The 18,370-nt window shown below is 51.1% G+C and overlaps 1 protein-coding gene across 5 annotated transcripts in view; it reads left to right on the forward strand.

The window, feature by feature from the left end:
- SNED1 (sushi, nidogen and EGF like domains 1) overlaps positions 1-18,370 on the forward strand; it is a 59,120-nt gene that overhangs the window by 5,429 nt on the left and 35,321 nt on the right. For 3 of the 5 annotated variants that reach the window (XM_017860668.1, XM_017860669.1, XM_017860671.1), the window contains exons 4-16: positions 849-974; positions 1,254-1,367; positions 4,066-4,179; positions 4,291-4,404; positions 8,535-8,645; positions 11,961-12,086; positions 12,308-12,412; positions 12,669-12,782; positions 13,459-13,575; positions 15,382-15,498; positions 15,681-15,797; positions 15,995-16,108; positions 16,365-16,538. In XM_017860668.1, coding sequence (XP_017716157.1) covers positions 849-974; positions 1,254-1,367; positions 4,066-4,179; positions 4,291-4,404; positions 8,535-8,645; positions 11,961-12,086; positions 12,308-12,412; positions 12,669-12,782; positions 13,459-13,575; positions 15,382-15,498; positions 15,681-15,797; positions 15,995-16,108; positions 16,365-16,538 — 1,563 coding nt within the window. The remainder of the gene's footprint in view (positions 1-848; positions 975-1,253; positions 1,368-4,065; positions 4,180-4,290; positions 4,405-8,534; positions 8,646-11,960; positions 12,087-12,307; positions 12,413-12,668; positions 12,783-13,458; positions 13,576-15,381; positions 15,499-15,680; positions 15,798-15,994; positions 16,109-16,364; positions 16,539-18,370) is intronic. The other 2 variants (XM_017860670.1, XM_017860672.1) reach the window with 1 other exon arrangement.

Here is an 18,370-nt window from a genome sequence, read left to right on the forward strand (position 1 = left end):
TGGAGAGTGTGGGGGTGGGGGGGTGTGCAGGTGCACCACAGGGTTGGGAGTGAGGGGTAGAGGGTGTGGGAGTTGGGGTGTACCACGGCGTGGGGGGTGCAGGTGTGCCACGGGGTTGGAGGTGGGGCGTAGTAGGGGTGGGGGCTGAAGGCACGTCACGGGAAGCGGGGTGGGGGGTAGAGCGCGCCACGCAGTGGGGAGAGCACCGCGCGCATGGTGGGAAGAGGAAAGACAGGCGCGCGCGGGAAGAGCCATCTGAGGGCTGCAGGTGGCGCCGCAGCGGAGACCCGCGGAGCCCGAGCTACCCGCACACGGGGGCGCGGACAGGGCCCCCGCTTGCATCTGAGCTTAGGGAGTCGGGGTCAAGGGGCGGGGAGCCCAGGAGCTGCCACCCCCGGCCCCAGAGCGGGACAGAGCCCTCCTGCAGCCCCCGGCCGCACCCCTGCGTGGCCTGCCTTGTCCCAGAAACGTCGACATGACGGCTGAGCGCCAGCCTCAGGTTTTCCAGGCCAGGAACCCGGGAGGGGAGGCGGAGTGTGCCAGTTTCTAGAACTGCCCGCGGCAGCGCTGGGAGGGATGGAGGGAGCAGGAGGGTGCTGGTGTGAGTCGCTCCAGGGAGTCCGCCCCACACGAAGCCACATTCCCGGAAGCCACGCCGACAGCACCGCCCCTGCTCCCCTGCTCCGACCTAAAGTGAAACCTGAAACCTGACTGCTTTGCTGCGGTCACCCGGACACCCAGAGGCCAACCTTCTGGGTCAGGGGAGGGAAGGGAGATGCGGATGGGAGTGGCTGTCCTGCCGAGTCGGAAGAGGCGGCTGAGGCTCCAGCCCCTCCCTGTGTCTGCAGCCTCCGTGTGCCTGACCCTGCGCCCCTGCCTCAACGGTGGCAAGTGCATCGACGACTGTGTCACGGGCAACCCCTCCTACACCTGCTCGTGCCTCTCAGGCTTCACGGGGCGGAGGTGCCACCTGGGTGAGTGGCTGTGCTGGGCTCAGGAGGAACGCTGTAGGCTCCACCAGCGGCCCTGAGCGCCCCGGGGTCACTGTCCTCAGGGTGTGGGTGACTTGCTTAGGGGACCACTGGGGAGCAAACGCCATGGTCCCCTGGGGTGAGCACCACAGGCGGGTGCAGTTGCTGCCCTCTCTGAGCCAATCTCGGGCTTGCTCCTCCATCCCTGGCCAACCCCAGGCCTTGGAGGAAACTCCTCAACCGGGTTCCTGCCGCTGAGGCCTCAGCCTGCCCATGTTTCAGACGTGAACGAATGTGCCTCCCAGCCCTGTCAGAACGGCGGGACCTGCACTCACGGCATCAACAGCTTCCGCTGCCAGTGCCCGGCCGGCTTTGGGGGACCCACCTGTGAGACAGGTAAGAAGAACCCCCGTGGCCCTGCTGGGTGCAGGATAGCGGAAGACGCAGCTGGACAAGGCTGAGGTCTGGGAAGGTCCGACAGCTGTGCGTGCTGCGAGGCGGACAGCCCAGAGAGGTCACCCTCGGGGAGTGGAGGAGCCCGGATGCCCAGGGAAAGGCCCATATCTGGGTGGGGGGCAGGAGCCATGACCAGTCACACGGGCTTCCTAGGCCATGGCATTTGGACCTGGGATGAGGCCTCAGAACAGGCCAGTGCCCAGGTCCCAAACCAGGCCAGGGTCAGGGCCAGACAGGCACCAGGGCCTGCATGACAGCCTGTCAGGGAGTGTGGGGGGGCCGCCAGACCCCCTCTCAGCCCAGGACCAGCTTGAGGGGAACGCGCAGTGCTTCTGGGGTCAGATGGGCTGGCTGTGGGGTGGGAAGAGCACAGCCACTCGGTCCCTGCCGCTCCCTCCAGCTGCTCCTGGATGCTGTTTCTCTCCTGCCCCCGCCTTTAGGGAAAGGGGGTCTCACAGCCTCGGTGGGGCCTGGAGTCCCTGTCCATCCTCATTGCTGCTTCCAAACCTCTGCTTGCCCTCCCAGTTCAGAGCCCAGCTCTTTTGAAGCAGCTGTCATCAGAGTCGGTCTCTACTTACTGCCCTTCCACCAGCACCTCTTTGGACCCCTCACCCATGCCCTTCACCCATCTGGTAAAGAAAGGTGGACCCCCCCATTCCTGCTGTCCGTCTCACCATAGGGCTCTGCTTAGGGAGCTTTGCAAAGGGAGCCCCTAAAATCAAAGCACCATGACCTGCTGCTCCCCACCCAGCTCAGCCAGGTGTGCATGTCCTGTGTGACAATCGCTTATAAAAACATGTAATAGATTGTTTAGATCAGTGTGTTCAAATAGTGACTATATCAGTATCTCAATCTAGAAAAAACAATTCTTACCAGATATTTATGGTCATGGGAAGTTTTTAAAAGTATTTCATTCCAGTGTTTACACATATTTGTATTGGCGAGAACTATAGTTGAGTGGCAGTAAGGGACTTTTGCACCTAAAAGTACATTAGAATCAAATTCTGCAGGAATGCAATGGAAATGTGACTTCAAGGTCCAAAGGAGCAAAGCACAATTCCCACCCGGCGAGATGGGCTTGCCAGTGTGTTTACAGATCACTCATGGGTGACAACACAGTGACCCCAGTTATCCCTTGCTCCCCGGCCCCTGCCACTGTCTTCCCACAGCCACTGTCGGAGCAAGCTCCGTGCAAAGGAGCTTTTCTTCATCCAGAAACTCCTGCCCTGCTTGCCCATGTGTTCTTGACATGAGATGGGTGGGAGTCAGGCTTCTGTGGGGTTGGTGCCATGGCAGACTCAGCCCTGCAGGCTTCTGTCCCCTTGGTAAAGGCCAGTGAGGCCGGCAGGGTCTCCTTCCTCTCGCTCAGCGCTCTCCCTGTGCGGTGCTGGCCAGGGGCCTGGCTGCGGGAGGACCCAGGCCTATGATGAGGGTCCCCAAGGGTGACTGGGCGGAGCTTCCCAGGAACGGGCTGCTCCTTGGCTATGCCCCAGGCTCCAGGAGCCCCTCTGTGATGTACAGCCTGGTGAGGTCCCCTAAGAGGGCTTGGTGCCAGGAGGCTGGTTCAGGTCTTGGCTCTGCAGCATGTCAGTTGTGTACATGGCCTTGAGCCCTGAGCCTTGGCTTTCAGTGCAGCTGTGGCACAAGCCTTGGGTACAAGCCTTCCCCGCTCTGACCCCCCACAGAGGCTCCCTGGTCTCAGAAGCCACCTTGGCCCCCAGAGCTCACAACAGCAGGGGCACCACAACTAGAGGCAAGGGTGTATGTTCTGCTCCACCTACTGGAGTTGGGGTCAGGGAGACAGCGATCGCCATGTCCCATCAGCCACCAAAGGGCTTTCACACCTCCTGGGGGAGTGGTCAGGCCCTCCTGTCTCTTTCCTGTGCCAAGGAGAGGGCCCCACCATTCCCCCATGACTCCAGGGAGGGACACACGTTCTGGCTATCACTCTGGTTTCTGAGTTTGTTTGGGTATGAGCTGTCAGTAAGACGGGATGTGGCTACCCCCTGCTTCTGGCTCTGCTGCCTGGGGGCAAAGGAGAGACCTGGGATGCCTGGGCCAGGTGCTCTGGGCTCAAGGAGGGCCAGCATCCGATGAGGAGGCAGGGCAGAGGGTGGGCTCCCCTAGCTCACTCCCACTCAGTAACGGGGGACTAGAGTCCCTTTGCCCTGGCTGTTCCTGCACAGGCCATTGCCTGCCCCACCCAGCCTCTCACCCCAAGGGCCACTCCTGCACCGTGGGTGCTGCACACCCTTCCAGGTTCAGTCACAGCCTGCATCCTCGACAACAGCTCTTGTCACAGTCAGCCTGGAATAAGAGCCACCTAGGGAGGGACTGTCCCCCGAGAGTGGGAGTGGGTTCTGTGCACTCCCATTTGCCCCTGCCCAGCATATACACTCCTCCCTCCATTTCAGGTTTGCTGAATTAGACCTAGTTCAGATGGAGCTTCAGGTGGCCAGTCAGGACTGTCTGGCTAGGCCTCTTCCTTGCCTGTTGCCCCCTCAGAAACCTGCCTGCCAGGCCCCCCTGCCCTGCAGGCCAGTTGGGGATGGGGCTCAGTGTACGTCCCAGGGGTTTCTGTCCCATCAGGTAACCATAGCTGGGAGTCCATCATCCTCTCTACACCTCTTCACTCTAGCCCAATCCCCCTGTGACACCAGAGAGTGTCAAAATGGTGGCCAGTGCCAGGTGGAGAACGGCTCTGCGGTGTGTGTGTGCCAGGCTGGATACACTGGAGCAGCTTGCGAGACGGGTGAGTGGCCTGGCTTCAGGTTGGAGAGGGGCTCCTGCCTGTGGCCAGGTGCTGGGCACAGGGTGATCGTGGCCTGGCTCAAGCAAAGCCCCCACCTCTGCTGCCCCTCAGATATGGACGACTGCAGCCCTGACCCCTGCCTGAATGGAGGCTCTTGTGTTGACCTAGTGGGGAATTACACCTGCTTGTGTGCAGAGCCCTTCAAGGGACTTCACTGTGAGACAGGTAACTGGCCAAGTGCCTGGAGCCCGCCATGGCTGATGGTGGCCTTGGGCCGTGAATACCACCACAGCCACCTTCCCCTTCCTGCCTCGCCGTCTGACTCACCTCACACCTGCCTCTGGGGTGGGGGATGCCTCTGCCCCCTTCCCACTCCCCAGCGCTTCCCGCTCAGCCTGAATCCTCAGCCACCAACTGCAGGGAACACAGGAAGCAAAAGATGGATGCTGCCTCCAAGGTGCCGTGTGAGGCTGAGCAGCCCCTTCCCTCTCTGGGCCTCGGTTTCCGTCTGTGAAGTGCCGGGAGGGATGACAAAGTTCCCAAGGCTCCTCTTCCAGCCTGGGTGACTCTTGGCTTTTTAACATCTTCCTTTCCTACTCTAGAACCCTCAGCACACAAGGGAAGGTAACGGGAATCAGAAAGAAAACTGGCCTTTCACTGTTTTCTATTCTCTTTTGTATTGTTTAACTGCTAGTTGTGACTTGTTAGAGGAATTTAAAGGCTAACTGGAGATTACAGCCCACAGTATAAAAATGGCTTTCGTGTCTGATTGTTGCACCCGCCTCCAGAGGCTCACCCGCTGTGCCAACCTCTATGGACACAGCAGGTGCTGCTTCTCTCCAGGGAGATGATAAAGACAAACTATTCAGGTTATTTTTATTTAAAAAATTAAGGAGGGAATTCTGTTTTACCCATAAGACACAGAGGATCATGAGCCCTCCATCAATCTTTGCCGAGGGCATGGGAGGCCAGGGTGTGTCCTGAGGGGAGGGTGGTGCTCTGCAGGGCAGGAGTAGGAGGAGGCAGCCTCACCTATTTGGCTCCTTTAAAGTCACTGTTCCGTGTCACAGCTCACTTTGCCCAGATTGTCATCTAAATATCAGTGTATTTCCCTAAATTCATGTCAGGAAACAGATAAGGGGTTTCAAAAGATTTTTGCAAATAAACCATGTTTCGTACAGAATAATAATGCAAGTAGATGTGAATAATAAGAAACAGACTGGCTGGGTGCGGTGGCTCATGCCTATAATCCCAGCACTTTGGGCACTTTGGGAGGCCGAGGCGGGCAGATCACTTGAGGTCAGGAGTTCAAGACCAGCCTGGCCAACATGGTGAAACCGCATCTGTACTAAAAATACAAAAGTTAGCTAGACGTGGTGGTGCACGCCTGTAATCCCAGCTACTCGGGAGGTTGAGGCTGGAGAATTGCATGAACCTAGCAGGAGGCAGAGGTTGCAGTGAGCTGAGATCACACCAATGCACTCCAGCCTGGGCGACAGAATGAGTAAAGACTCTGTCTCAAAAAAAAAAAAAAAGAAGAAGAAGAAAGAACAGACTGACACTTGTGCTAATGTAAGGGCTGATTGACTGTATTACAAGGCGCAGATGCTGACAGTCTAATCAGGTCTGACAGGAGGTTGGCCACAAATTGGAGACTATAAAAAAGAGTTTCTAGTCTTCTGCTTCTAGCCAACAAGAATTAACTGCTCTTGGAATTTCCCGCTCACTGTCATCACCTAGAAAAACAGACAAAATCTGTGAAACGCCTTGTTCAGCCATTGAACAACATTCAGCACAAGCCTGTCATCCCTGAGAAAAAGGAATCAAATGAGGTGAGCCCTACAATTGCCCCAGATTCTGCCTGGGGCAGTTTCCAGGCCACTGTGCTGGGAGAAGGAACTGAGAGTCCAGCAGTTCCTCTGAATTGAGGAGATGAAGATCCTAGTTCAGTGGCTACAGGATGGTGCTCCTGAGGCAGGAGGGAACATGAGATCAAGAGGAGACCTCCCTGAAATTTGGCTCAGTATTATCGGGCTCAGGATGAAATCCGCAAGGCTGGGGAAAGAACCACTAGAAAGCGGTAAGTCAGACAGTTCCTGGAGCTCAAACAGGGCTGGTAATCTATTGTGTAGAGTCCTCAGTGGGGTGTCACTTTAGCAATGCTGAAATAAGACTAATGTCGACCTGCCCTAACAAATCTTAAAGCTTAAAAGGATCAATCTGATCCTAAGTCATTTAGCTGTGTGCCAGAATGAAATCCTGTACTCCTTAACATCAGTAATGTAACAGAATCCAGAACTCCAAAATACCCAGTCAAAAATTATCAGGTCTACAAAGAAGTAAAATATAACTCACAGCCAGGAGAAAAATAGATCAATAGAAACAGGCAGTGATAGAACTAGCAGATACAACTGTGTAATTATCTATTATGAATATGCTCCTATAATCAAGATTGTTGAGAGGGAAAAAACCTAATAAGAAGTAGAAGGTATTTTTAAAAACTTGCAGAGATGAAAATACATCTGAGTTTTAAAATACACTGAATAGTATTTGCAGCAGGTTAGATATTGCAGAAGGAAAGATCAATGAACTTGAAGAGTGAAACAGAACAATTCAAGATGCATCACAGAGAATAAGACTAAAAGAAAAAGAGATCTTCAGCAGCATGCAGAATGGTATTAGGGTAATAGGATCCACGTATCTGGAGTCTGCGAAGGAGGATGGAGATGGGTGTGGAAAGGAGTGTTACAGGAAAAGTATGTGAAGAAATAATACCCAAATGCTTTCCAAATTTGATGAAAACTAAAACCCACATTTCCAAGAATAGCATGAAGAAAACCACACAAAGTCAAACTATAATCAAATTGCTGAAAACTAATGATGAAAAATCTCAAAACAGCCAGAGGAAAAAGCCACATTACATACAGAGAAACAAGAATGACAACAGACTTCTCATCAACAACAATGCAAACCAGGAGACACTGGAGTAACACCTTTAAAGTACTGAAAGAAAAAAACCATCAATGTACTCTAGTGTATTACCAGCAAAACTACATTTCAAAAGTTAAGCTGAAATAAAGACTTTTTACACAAACAAAAATGAAGAGCATGCATCACCAGCATACCTGCATTACAAGAAAATGTTAAACGAAATTATTTAGACAGAAGAAAAAAAAAACTGGTACCAAGGGAAAATCTGGATCTACGCAAAAGAATGAAGATTGTTAAAAATGATAAATATGTAGGTTGAAGACTTTTAATCCCTTTAAAGATAATTTTAAAATAAAATAATAAAGCTTATAACATGCAGAAATAAAGTAGATGACTTCAATAACATAAATCAAGGTGTGCAAACTTTTTCTGTAAAGGGCCAGGTAGTAAATACTTTTGGCTTTGTGAGCCGTATGTTCTCTATCACAATTCAACTCTACCATTGTAATGTGAAAGCAGCCAGCCATAGACAATACATAAATGAATAGGTATGGCTGTGTTCCAATAAAACTGTACTTTAAAAAATTGATGGCAGTTAAAATTTGGTCTGTGGGTTATAGTTTACCAACTCCAATGTAAAAGGAAGAAATGGAAGTATAATATTGTAAGGTCCCTATATTATATAAAGTGGTATAATGTTGTTTGAAGGTAGGCTGTGTAAGTAAAAGATACACATTGTAAACCCAAAACAACAAGTGAAAAATAATAATAAAGAATTATAGCCAGCCGGGCGCAGTGGCTCACGCCTGTAATCCCAGCACTTTGGGAGGCCGAGGTGGGCGGATCACAAGGTCAGGAGATCGAGACCACGGTGAAACCCCGTCTCTACTAAAATACAAAAAAAAAAATTAGCTGGGCACGGTGGCGGCGCCTGTAGTCCCAGCTACTCGGGAGGCTGAGGCAGGAGAATGGCGTGAACCCGGGAGGCAGAGCTTGCAGTGAGCCGAGATCGCACCACTGCACTCCAGCCTGGGCCACAGAGCGAGACTCTGTCTCAAAAAAAAAAAGAATTATAGCCAATAAACCAATTGTGGAGATAGAAATTGAATCCTAAAAATACTCAATCCAGAAGGCAGGAAGAGAAGAAAAGAAGAAAAAAGCGGGACAAGTGAAAACCAAAAGCGAGATGACAGGTTCGGTCTAGTCATATGGGTAGTTACATTAAAATTAAAATGAGTAAACATGCAAATTAAAAGGCAAAGATTGTCAGATTGAATTGAAAAGCAATACCCAACTATATGCTATCACAAGAACCCACTCTAAGTATAAAGACACAGATAATTGTAAAGTAATAGAATGGGTTTCTGTTCTGAGAAAGATAGAGTAAGCACAGTCTACCCCTGTCTCTCCCCCACTGAATACAGCTACAGTCCTGGACAGAATGCATGGAGTAGCTCTCAGAGGACTCTGTAAAGTCAGTAGTAGCAGGTGGATTGGGGAAGAAGACCAAGCTTTGAAGTGCCACCAAACCAGTGGTGAGTTTACCATTGTTTGTTTTTTGCTTCGGTATCCCCCCCAGCCTGGACTCAAAGCCACCTCAGAACCAGAAGTGAGCATCCACATGGACAAAAAGAGTGCTCCACGAGAAGCCCTCTAGCACAGCTTAAGAAGCAGGGCTGACAGTGCAGAAGTTGGGGAGTCCTCAAGTGCCTTTAAACTGCGAGGGAAGAAACCTTCCTCTCCAGTTGGAGGTGCTGTGGTTTCAAAGGGGTTGGGTATTGTTTTCCCTTTCCTGTTGTTTTCCCTTTCTCTGTCATCCCATTACTTGGTCCCAGCCACGAATGCCATCATTATAAAAGTGGCACGGTAAGGAAATAAAAGCCCCAACTTTTTTGCCAGAGGACTGAAAAAGGTAGCCCCAGAAAACTGGAAAGTACTGGGGAAACTGTGGAGGGTGAATCTTAGGACAGCAATTTCATGAAGTTATTTATGAACTCCTGAGCTCCCCCAAGTTGGTGGAATCTGTGTAATCTGATCTAAAATTTTATTGACAATGCCATTTATAATTTGACAATACAATTTATAATGGTATTGTCAATAAACCTCTAAAGTTGAAAGACTTTAGTATAAATCTAATAAAACATTAGAGAATTTGTATGCGGAAAAACTACAAAGTGCTGATGAAAGAAATCAAGATCAAGTAAATGGAGAGACATACCATGTTCATGGATTAGAAGACTCAACATAGTAAATATGGCAGTGCTCTCTAAATTGATTTACAGATTTAACATGATTCCAACAGAGGTCTCAGCAGAATATTTTGTGAATGTAGACAAACTGCTTCTAAAATTTGTATGGAAAGAAAAAGAATTTAGAAAACCAAGAATTAGAAAAGAATTAGAAAACAGTTTTGATGAAGAATAAATTTTGAGGAATCACACTACTGAGTATTAAGATTTACTGTAAAGCCACAGTGATCAGTTCAGTGTGATATTGGCAAAGGAACTGACACATGGATCAGTGAAACAGGAGAGGAAATTCAGAATTAAACCCAAACAAATATGGCCAATTAATTTTTGAAAATGATTTAAATCCAATGGAGAAAGGATAATCTTCTCAACAAATGGGATTGAAACAATTAGATATCCATATATCCATATATATATATATTATATATATAGAACCTCAACTTAAACCTCACACCTTATACAATGATTAACCTCAAAATGGATCATAGACCTAGAATGAAAAACACAGATAGCACTATAAATTTTTAGAAGAAAAACAAGGCAAAAAAAAAAAAAAGATCTTTATGACCTGGTCTTAAGCAAAGTATTCTTAGGATGATAAGACAGCAAAAGCATGATTCATTTTAAAAAACAGATAAATTAGACTTCATCAAAATTTAAAACTTTTGCTTTGTGAAAGACACGGTTAAAAGAATTAAAAAAACAAGCTACAGTCCAGGAGGAAACATTTGCAAAACTCATACCCAACAAAGGACTTGTGATCAGAATACATCGAGAATTCTCGAATCTCAACTGCAAGAAAACAACCCAATTTTTAAAATGGATAAAAGACTTGAACGAACACTTGGCCACAAAAGATATATATATGGAGGTGAATAAACGGATGGAAAAATATTCTTGTCATTAATGTCAGCCATTAGTGAAACGCAAATAAAAGCCACTACAAGAAATCACAACAAACCCAGTAGAATGTCCAAAAAAAAAATACTGACCTGGTGTAAATACAGAGCAACTGGAACTCTCACACATTTTTAGTGGAAATGCAAAATGGTTCAGCCACTCTGAAAACAGTTTGGCAGGTTTTTTTTGTAAGGTTAAGTATATGCTTATAATATGACCCAGCAATCCCACTCCTTGGTGTTAACTCTAAAGAGATGAAAACTTATGTTCACACACAAATCCATATACAAATGGTTATATTATTTCTATTTATAATCACCAAACTCCAAAACCCAAATACCCTTCTCTGGGTGAATGGATAGACAAATTGTGGAACCTCTGTACAGTGAAATACTACTCAGTCATAAAAAGAATCAATTATAGATACATACAACAACTTAGATGGATCTCAGAGGTATTATGCTGAAAGAAGCCAGTCTCAAAGATTATATCGTGTATGGTTCCATAAATGGCATTCTTCTTAAAACAAAACTATAGTGATGAACAAATCAGTAGTTGCCAGGGACTGAGGGGTAATAGGAGCTCTGCGACTCTGAAGAGATAGACCAAAGAAGTCTTTTAGGGAGATGGAATGTCCTGCATCCTGATTGTGGTGGGGGTTAAAGCAATCTATATATGTGTTAAAATTCATAGAGGTGTGGTGAATAAAAGTCAATTTTACTCTATACTAATTTACAGAGACACATTTTGAAAGCATATGAAGAAATTGAACATCTTTTAAAAACCAAAAGTAGCTGGCGTGGTGGTTCACCCCTGTAATCCCAGCACTTTGAGAGGCCAAGGCGGGCAGATCATGAGGTCAGGAGATCAAGACCATCCTGGTCAACATGGTGAAACCCTGTCTCTACTGAAAATACAAACATTGGCTGGGTGTGGTAGCGCGTGCTTGTAATCCCAGCTACTCGGGAGGCTGAGGCAGGAGAACTGCTTGAACCTGGGAGTTGGAGGTTGCAGTGAGCCGAGATTGCGCCACTGCACTCCAGCCTGGCAAGAAAGCGAGACTGTCTCAAAATAATAATATAATAATAATAATAATAATAATAATATAATAATATTAGGTAAACACTAATCAGGATAATGTTGCTGTAGTGGCTATATTAATATCAAATAAATTAAACTTTAGAATAGGGAATACTGCTGGGAATTAGGAGGGATCTTTTATAATGATAAAGGGGTCAATTCATCCAGAAGACGTAACTCTAGATATACTTGTACCTATTAACACCTATTCACATGAAGCAAAAGCTGACTGAACTGCAAGGAGAAATAGGTCCATAATTATTGGTGGAGATTTCGGCACTCCCCTCTCAGTGGTTCATAGAACATGTCGACAGGAAATCTTCTCTGGTGCTTCTTGTTCTGTCCAGTCCTGGGTGGCTTCTCTGGTGCTTCTTGTTCTGTCCAATCCTGGGTGGCTTCTCTGGTGCTTCTTGTTCTGTCCAAGAAAGGGGCTGGGAGATGCTGAGCCCCATGGGGTGCAGTGCGGCTACAAATCCATTTCCAGAAATAAGCTTCTGGCTTCAGTTCTACTTGGGAATGAGAACAGAGGTGAAAACCCAAATGTGCCATTGGAGCTGGGCGGGGAGACCACTCTCCCCACACTCCCTGCGTGGCCACTGGTGACCACTGTTCTTCTTGCAGGTGACCACCCAGTGCCCGACGCCTGCCTCTCAGCCCCTTGCCACAATGGGGGCACCTGTGTGGATGCGGACCAGGGCTACGTGTGCGAGTGCCCCGAAGGCTTCATGGGCCTGGACTGCAGGCAGAGTGCGTCTGGGCTGCAAGGGCTGCCGTTTTAGGGCTGGGGCAGGAGACCCAGGGAGGGCCCTCCTGTGGGTGCATGCGGGAAACACCTCGAGAAGAAACGTGTGAGTGTGCATACACTGCAGTTTGTATGGGAAGCTGGTCAGGAGCAGGGCGGGGTCTGGAGCGAGGGTGCCATCTTTCTGCGCCCCCACATGGGAGGCTCCTCCCTCTCTTCGTGGCAGGAGTCCCCAATGACTGTGAGTGCCGTAACGGAGGCAGATGCCTGGGCGCCAACACCACCCTCTGCCAGTGCCCCCCGGGATTCTTTGGGCTTCTCTGTGAATTTGGTAGGTGCCGAGGGCACCCTTCCTGCCCTGTCCCTGAGCATCCTCATCACCGGGAAATGAATGGTGGCTTGGGCTGGGGTCCACAGGTCCGGACTGCCAACCCTTGGTTCTACCCCGACCCCAGGAGGGCCTGGCCACAAGAGTGCCTGAACCTGGTGGGGCCGCTGGGTCTTGGGAAGCCCCAGCCTTGACAAGGACTCGAGGTCTGCCAGAAGACATGCGGGATATGGGATGGGGCTTCCTCCTTTCTCTCCAGAAATCACAGCCATGCCCTGCAACATGAACACACAGTGCCCAGACGGCGGCTACTGCATGGAGCACGGTGGGAGCTACCTCTGTGTCTGCCACACTGACCACAATGCCAGCCACTGTGAGTAGCTCAGGGATGAGCCTGCTGGGCTAGGGGCCCAAACAGAAGCCAGGGAGAAAGTGGTGGGTGAGGCAGGCGCAGGCCAGAGTCCCTGCTTCCCTTCTGACTCTAAGGAGAGCTGGCACCTGGGGGAGCCTCTCTCAGTAGCCTTCCTGTAATATGGGGCTAGACATCTCCTCCGCCCCAGTGGAGTAAGCTCACAGGTGGAAAAGCACTTCTGCAAGTGTACAAGCACCGTGTGGTATCTTCCCTAAGTGCCAACACAAGCTATTAAAATATTTAATGCATACATAATTAGGCACGTTAATTAAATGTGTCACTACTATATGTTTGTTAGTGTATAGATGGTTAATCGCTTGCATCATGTATAATTATATAGAATAATGATATGATGCTGGCAGTGATGACAGGAAGGCATTTCTGTATCACAGCTCAGTCCTACCTCGTAAAAGACGGAAGGGTGAGTTCTGCTAAAATTGAGAAAAGGAGAAATTCCAGGGAGGGGCCTTAGAGCCCACTCTGAGGAACCAAGATGCCCACAGAGTGTATTTTAAGTGGCCTTGGTTCCAGACAGGATGTCAGGGTAACCCTGGCAGGCAAGGTGCCCCGCCAGCCTCTTGCCGCCTGCACGGATGCGGCATAAGCTCCAGGACCACCCTCTGCCCCCCGCCCCCAGCCCTGCCATCACCCTGCGACTCAGACCCCTGCTTCAACGGAGGCTCCTGCGATGCCCATGACGACTCCTACATCTGCGAGTGCCCGCGCGGTTTCCACGGCAAGCACTGCGAGAAAGGTATGGCAGGCGGGGTGCCGGCGTCAGCACCCTGGAGAGCGCCCGCGGGCCGCGGTTCCGCTTCTGCGGTCTCTCAGTCTCTGTTTCGCGAATTGCTGACCTCTAGAGCCTTGCCTGATGTGCTGCTCTGTTCTGTGTATTTAGAGGCGAGCACCTCACTGTTGGGACGGTTCTGATCTGCACCAGTGCCAGGCCTGCTGGTCCTTACCTTGCTCTTCTCAAGATAGGCTTCATTGCCTTCTCAGCGTTTTTCCGAATAGGTTTTAGAATCATTATATTAAATTTTATTTTAAAAATTTCCTTAGGATTTTGTTCAATCTAATTCAGCATGGACAATGTCGAATTTTATTACATTTAGCCGCTTGAGAGTAGAAGTGTCCTTCTGCAAGCACATTGCAGGCATAGCTGTCCCCGTCAGGCCCTACCCAGGACTGTCCCTTCCATGCAGTTTGAAGCAACAGTCAGGACTCCCATCAGTGACCCCCAGACCTGTTTGGCATCTCAGTGTCCAATGCCCAGAGGGGGCTGCCTGACCCCAGAGTGGCCTGGCACCGTCTCCGGGGGCTCGGCCCCAGGCACCCCCGTAGCCTGGACTGGTGTGGAGCCTCCCATGGCCCCTCCCCTGCTCTGTTTCTTGTCCCTGAGGGAAAGACCCTGAAGCCTGAGCCCTGGACCCCGTGGCTCCCCCAATCCCTGCAGCAGAGGTAGAACAGGTTTCCAAAGAGAAGACCCCAACTGCTTGGTTCTTTGCAAGCTCTGACAAGGTCTTTCTCTCTCAACACACTCCTAGGACCACCCTGAGGCCCTGCGTGGGCCCTGCCCAGAGCTGACTCTGGCCCTACTCCAGCTCACACCTGCCAGTGGCATGAAGTCCACTGAACCCAAGGCGTGTCCTACCAAAGCCGACATCTCCTCACTAGGCCAGACTGCCAGTACCCAGTGTCCCTGCCCCAACGGTTCTGTGCCCACCCCAGGAACTGCACAGCCCTCCCCCAGGGTCCCAGCTTCTGTGAGCACATGGGCCACCAGTGTGGACACCTCTAACCCCAAAGGGAGTACAGAAGGGACAGGGATGGCTGTCCTCAGGGGTGGGGCAGCCAGAGCTTGGATGTGCAGCTTGGGAGGCCCCTGGGGGTAAGCGTTGGTGGGAGAGAAGCGAGCACAGTGGGGCAGGCCCCTTCTGCTGCTCAGAACCCAGGTGTCCAAGGATTCGGAGTTCCTCGCTGGCCCTTTGACAGGGTGATTGGCAAGGTGGCAGGATAGATGTGCTGGTTTAGCAGATGCCTTTAAATACATGCTTGGTGTCTGAGCCCCTTGGGAGCCCAGGAGCTGTTAGGACCCAGAGAAAATGTGGCAATGCCAATGCAGGTACGGAACACACAGAAATCCAGATTGACTGCTGGGGATGCTGATGTCATGGCGGATGAGACTCAGCCACTTCCTGTCAGGGAATTCCTGTGTGCAGGAGGGAGGGAGTGCTGCACCTGCAGCAGTGGTGGGGCCGGTTCTCCACAGGGAGGGCCCAGCCATTGCCGGAGCCTGGGCAGAGAAGAGGACAGGCGAGCAAAGGGCCCACCTGAGGCTGAGTTGGGGTCTCTGGCCTGCGAGCCCCACCGCAGTCTCCCCCATGTGTGTGGACCTGCTTGGTTCCCTCTGCAGCCGGGCCCCAGGGCTCAGTCAAGAAGCAGGCCCAGCCTGTCAGGCCCCACCAGCACCAGAGGACTGAGAAGATGCCAGGAGGGTATAGTGGCTCTGTGGAGCCAGCAGCCTGGCCCCGTTCATCTGCCTCTCTGTCCTTCTACACAGCCCGGCCACACCTATGCAGCTCTGGGCCCTGCCGGAACGGGGGCACGTGCAAGGAGGCAGGCGGCGAGTACCACTGCAGCTGCCCCTACCGCTTCACCGGGAGGCACTGTGAGATCGGTGCGGCCCCCAGGGGCAGGGGGGAGGGCAGGAGCGATGGGCTAGCCCTGAGCTGGGGCCCCCTGACACACCCTCCCTGCCAGCTGTGGGTCTGCCTCTCATGAAGAGGCCCCAGCTCTGGGATGTTGGGGAACCTGGGAGGGGCGGTGGGCTGCGACCCTTGACCTGGCTTCTGCTTCCAGGGAAGCCAGACTCATGCGCCTCTGGCCCCTGTCACAACGGCGGCACCTGCTTCCACTACATTGGCAAATACAAATGTGACTGTCCCCCAGGCTTCTCCGGGCGGCACTGCGAGATAGGTAAGGTGGGTGGGAGGCCAGACCAGGGCGGCCGGGGGTGAACCCTCTCTGCAGATGTGAAAACAGGCCCATGGGCAGGGCTGGTCCAGGCCCTGGAGGCGCAGGAGGTGGAGCTGGGCGCAGGAGGCAGGATGCCCCATGCAGTCCCGAGCCTTCGGGGAAGACACAGTGGCCAGGACCCTCCTGCATTCTGGCAGCCCCCTCCCCCTGCTTCCGGAGCCCATGTGTGAATGGGGGCACCTGCGAGGACCGAGGCACAGATTTCTTCTGCCACTGCCAAGCAGGGTACATGGGACGCCGGTGCCAGGCAGGTGAGAGGGCCGGGGGACCAAGTGGGGAGCATCAGATTTCTTGCTAATCCCTGCAGAGCTGGGCAGGGCAGGAATGGGAAGAAGGAAACACATATCACAGCAGCCAGGCCTCAGAAGTCGAGGCACCTTTCCCTGGCGAAGGGCAGTGTGGGAGCAGGACGTCTGGGCCCTGCAGCCAGGTTGGGCAGAGGGCAGAGCGGTGGGGAGGGGCCGGGAAGGCACAGGACTGTGCAACACAGGCTGCTGTGCTTTGCAGAGGTGGACTGCGGCCCCCCAGAGGAGGTGAAGCACGCCACACTGCGCTTCAACGGCACGCGGCTGGGCGCGGTGGCCCTATATGCATGTGACCGCGGCTACAGCCTGAGCGCCCCCAGCCGCATCCGGGTCTGTCAGCCACATGGTGTCTGGAGTGAGCCTCCCCAGTGCCTGGGTGATTCTGCGGGCCCTTGGGGTGGGGCAGGTGGGGCCCACACCCTCCTCACCCTGGCCAAGTGGAGGAGCACAGAGGCTGCAGGCCCAAGCAAGGATGCCCAGCTCTGACCTGGTCCTGCCCCTTCTCCCCTCAGTCTCCTGTCTGTGAATATGGCCCATGGGGTGACAGAGGTGATGATCACAGTCAACTTTGCTCTGGGCCATTCACTAAAGGCTTCCCTGTCCTCAGAGCAGCCCGGAGCAGGGGGTCAAACACCCAAATACCCACTCTGCAGATGCAGTAGCTGAGGCCAAGAGGTAGCCCGGGGGCTGAGTCCTAAAGAGCCAGATACAGGTTCAGGACCCACCTCCTACTCCTGGCCCCTTGAAGACTTGTGGAATCAAAATAAGATCCCCCTTCCCCCGCAGCCATTTGAGGAGTGCATTGCACCGAGGTCCCGCCCTGGTCTGGCTTGGGAGCTGGGGGTGCACAGCCTAGAGACAAGGCCCCCCTCACCAAAGCCCCTGGAGAAGTAGGGCCATTAACACCCTACAGGTGCATCACATTACACCAGAGTCATCCAAACTGTCCATCAGAAAGTCTGTGTGATGTGAGCTAGTTTTTATGAAGTAAGGATTTTAAAACAAGCTTCGGAACAGTGAGTGACAGCACCTAGATTTGAGTGGGGCACATAAGCACATCACTGTCCCCGACATGCCCCGCAAAGCCAAGGCCAACCTGCGTGGCCTCACTCAGGTGAAGAGTTCTGGGAACACCTGGCTTCAAGCATCCCTCCTTTCCTTCTGGGCTTTAAGCCCCAGGGTGAGCTCCTGACTGTCTTGGAGACGACCCCCCTCCCAGTGCTACTTCCCCTCCTATATGTTGCCAGATGAAAAGCCGATATCCTCAGAGAATATGAGCAACCAGCCAGGATATCAAGACACCTGAAAAGTATGATTGTCTCAAAAAATAATAATAAAAGTCCAGAAAATATGTACGATTGGAAGCAGAATTGCAGAAGGCAGACTAACACAGGAGTTCAAGACCAGCAAGGGCAACATAGGGAGACCTCATCTCTACAAAAAATTTTAAAAATTAGCCAGGGAAACTGACATTAATACCAATGTTAGCAAAGAAAAAATTTCAAACTTGATTAATTAAATGTCTGACTTCAGAAGTTAGGAAGAAAAATACCAAATGATGCTGAAAAAAGTAGAAGGAAAGAGGAATAAAGGTAAAAGCTATAATTAATGAAGTAGAGATCAAAGATACAAAAGAAATGACAAGCCAAAATTAGTTCTTTGAAAAGCCTAATAAAGTCAGGAGTTCGAGACCAGCCTGGCCAACATAGTGAAACCCCGTCTCGACTAAAAATACAAAAATTAGCCGGGCGTGGCGGCGGGCACCTGTAGTCCCAGCTACTTGGGAAGCTGAGACAGGACAATCGCTTGAACCCAGGAGGCGGAGGTTGTGGTGAGTCACAGTCATGCCACTGCACTCCAGCCTGGGCAACAAGAGTGAAACTCGGTCTCAAAAAAAAAAAAAAAAAAGGAAAAAAGTCTAGAACCAACTCAAAGACCCAGCCAATGAGAATGGGTGAAGTATGATGTAACCACACTGTGGAATATTACTCAGTAGTGAGAATCTATGAACCACAGTGAGCTGCGGTGTGGAGTTCTCTTCTGTATATAATCTTGAGAGAAGACAATATGTATCATGATGTACTATGAATAAAGTTCCTGAACAACAAAAACACATTCATTATTGTTTAGGCAATTTATAAAACTTTTTAAGCTAATTTTAATTATTTTACTGCCAGAAAACCTAATTTTTAAAAGACGAGGAGCCGG

This window comes from Rhinopithecus bieti, unplaced genomic scaffold (genome assembly GCF_001698545.2).
Source record: "Rhinopithecus bieti isolate Rb0 unplaced genomic scaffold, ASM169854v2 scaffold_56246, whole genome shotgun sequence".
Classification (NCBI taxonomy): Eukaryota; Metazoa; Chordata; class Mammalia; order Primates; family Cercopithecidae; genus Rhinopithecus; species Rhinopithecus bieti.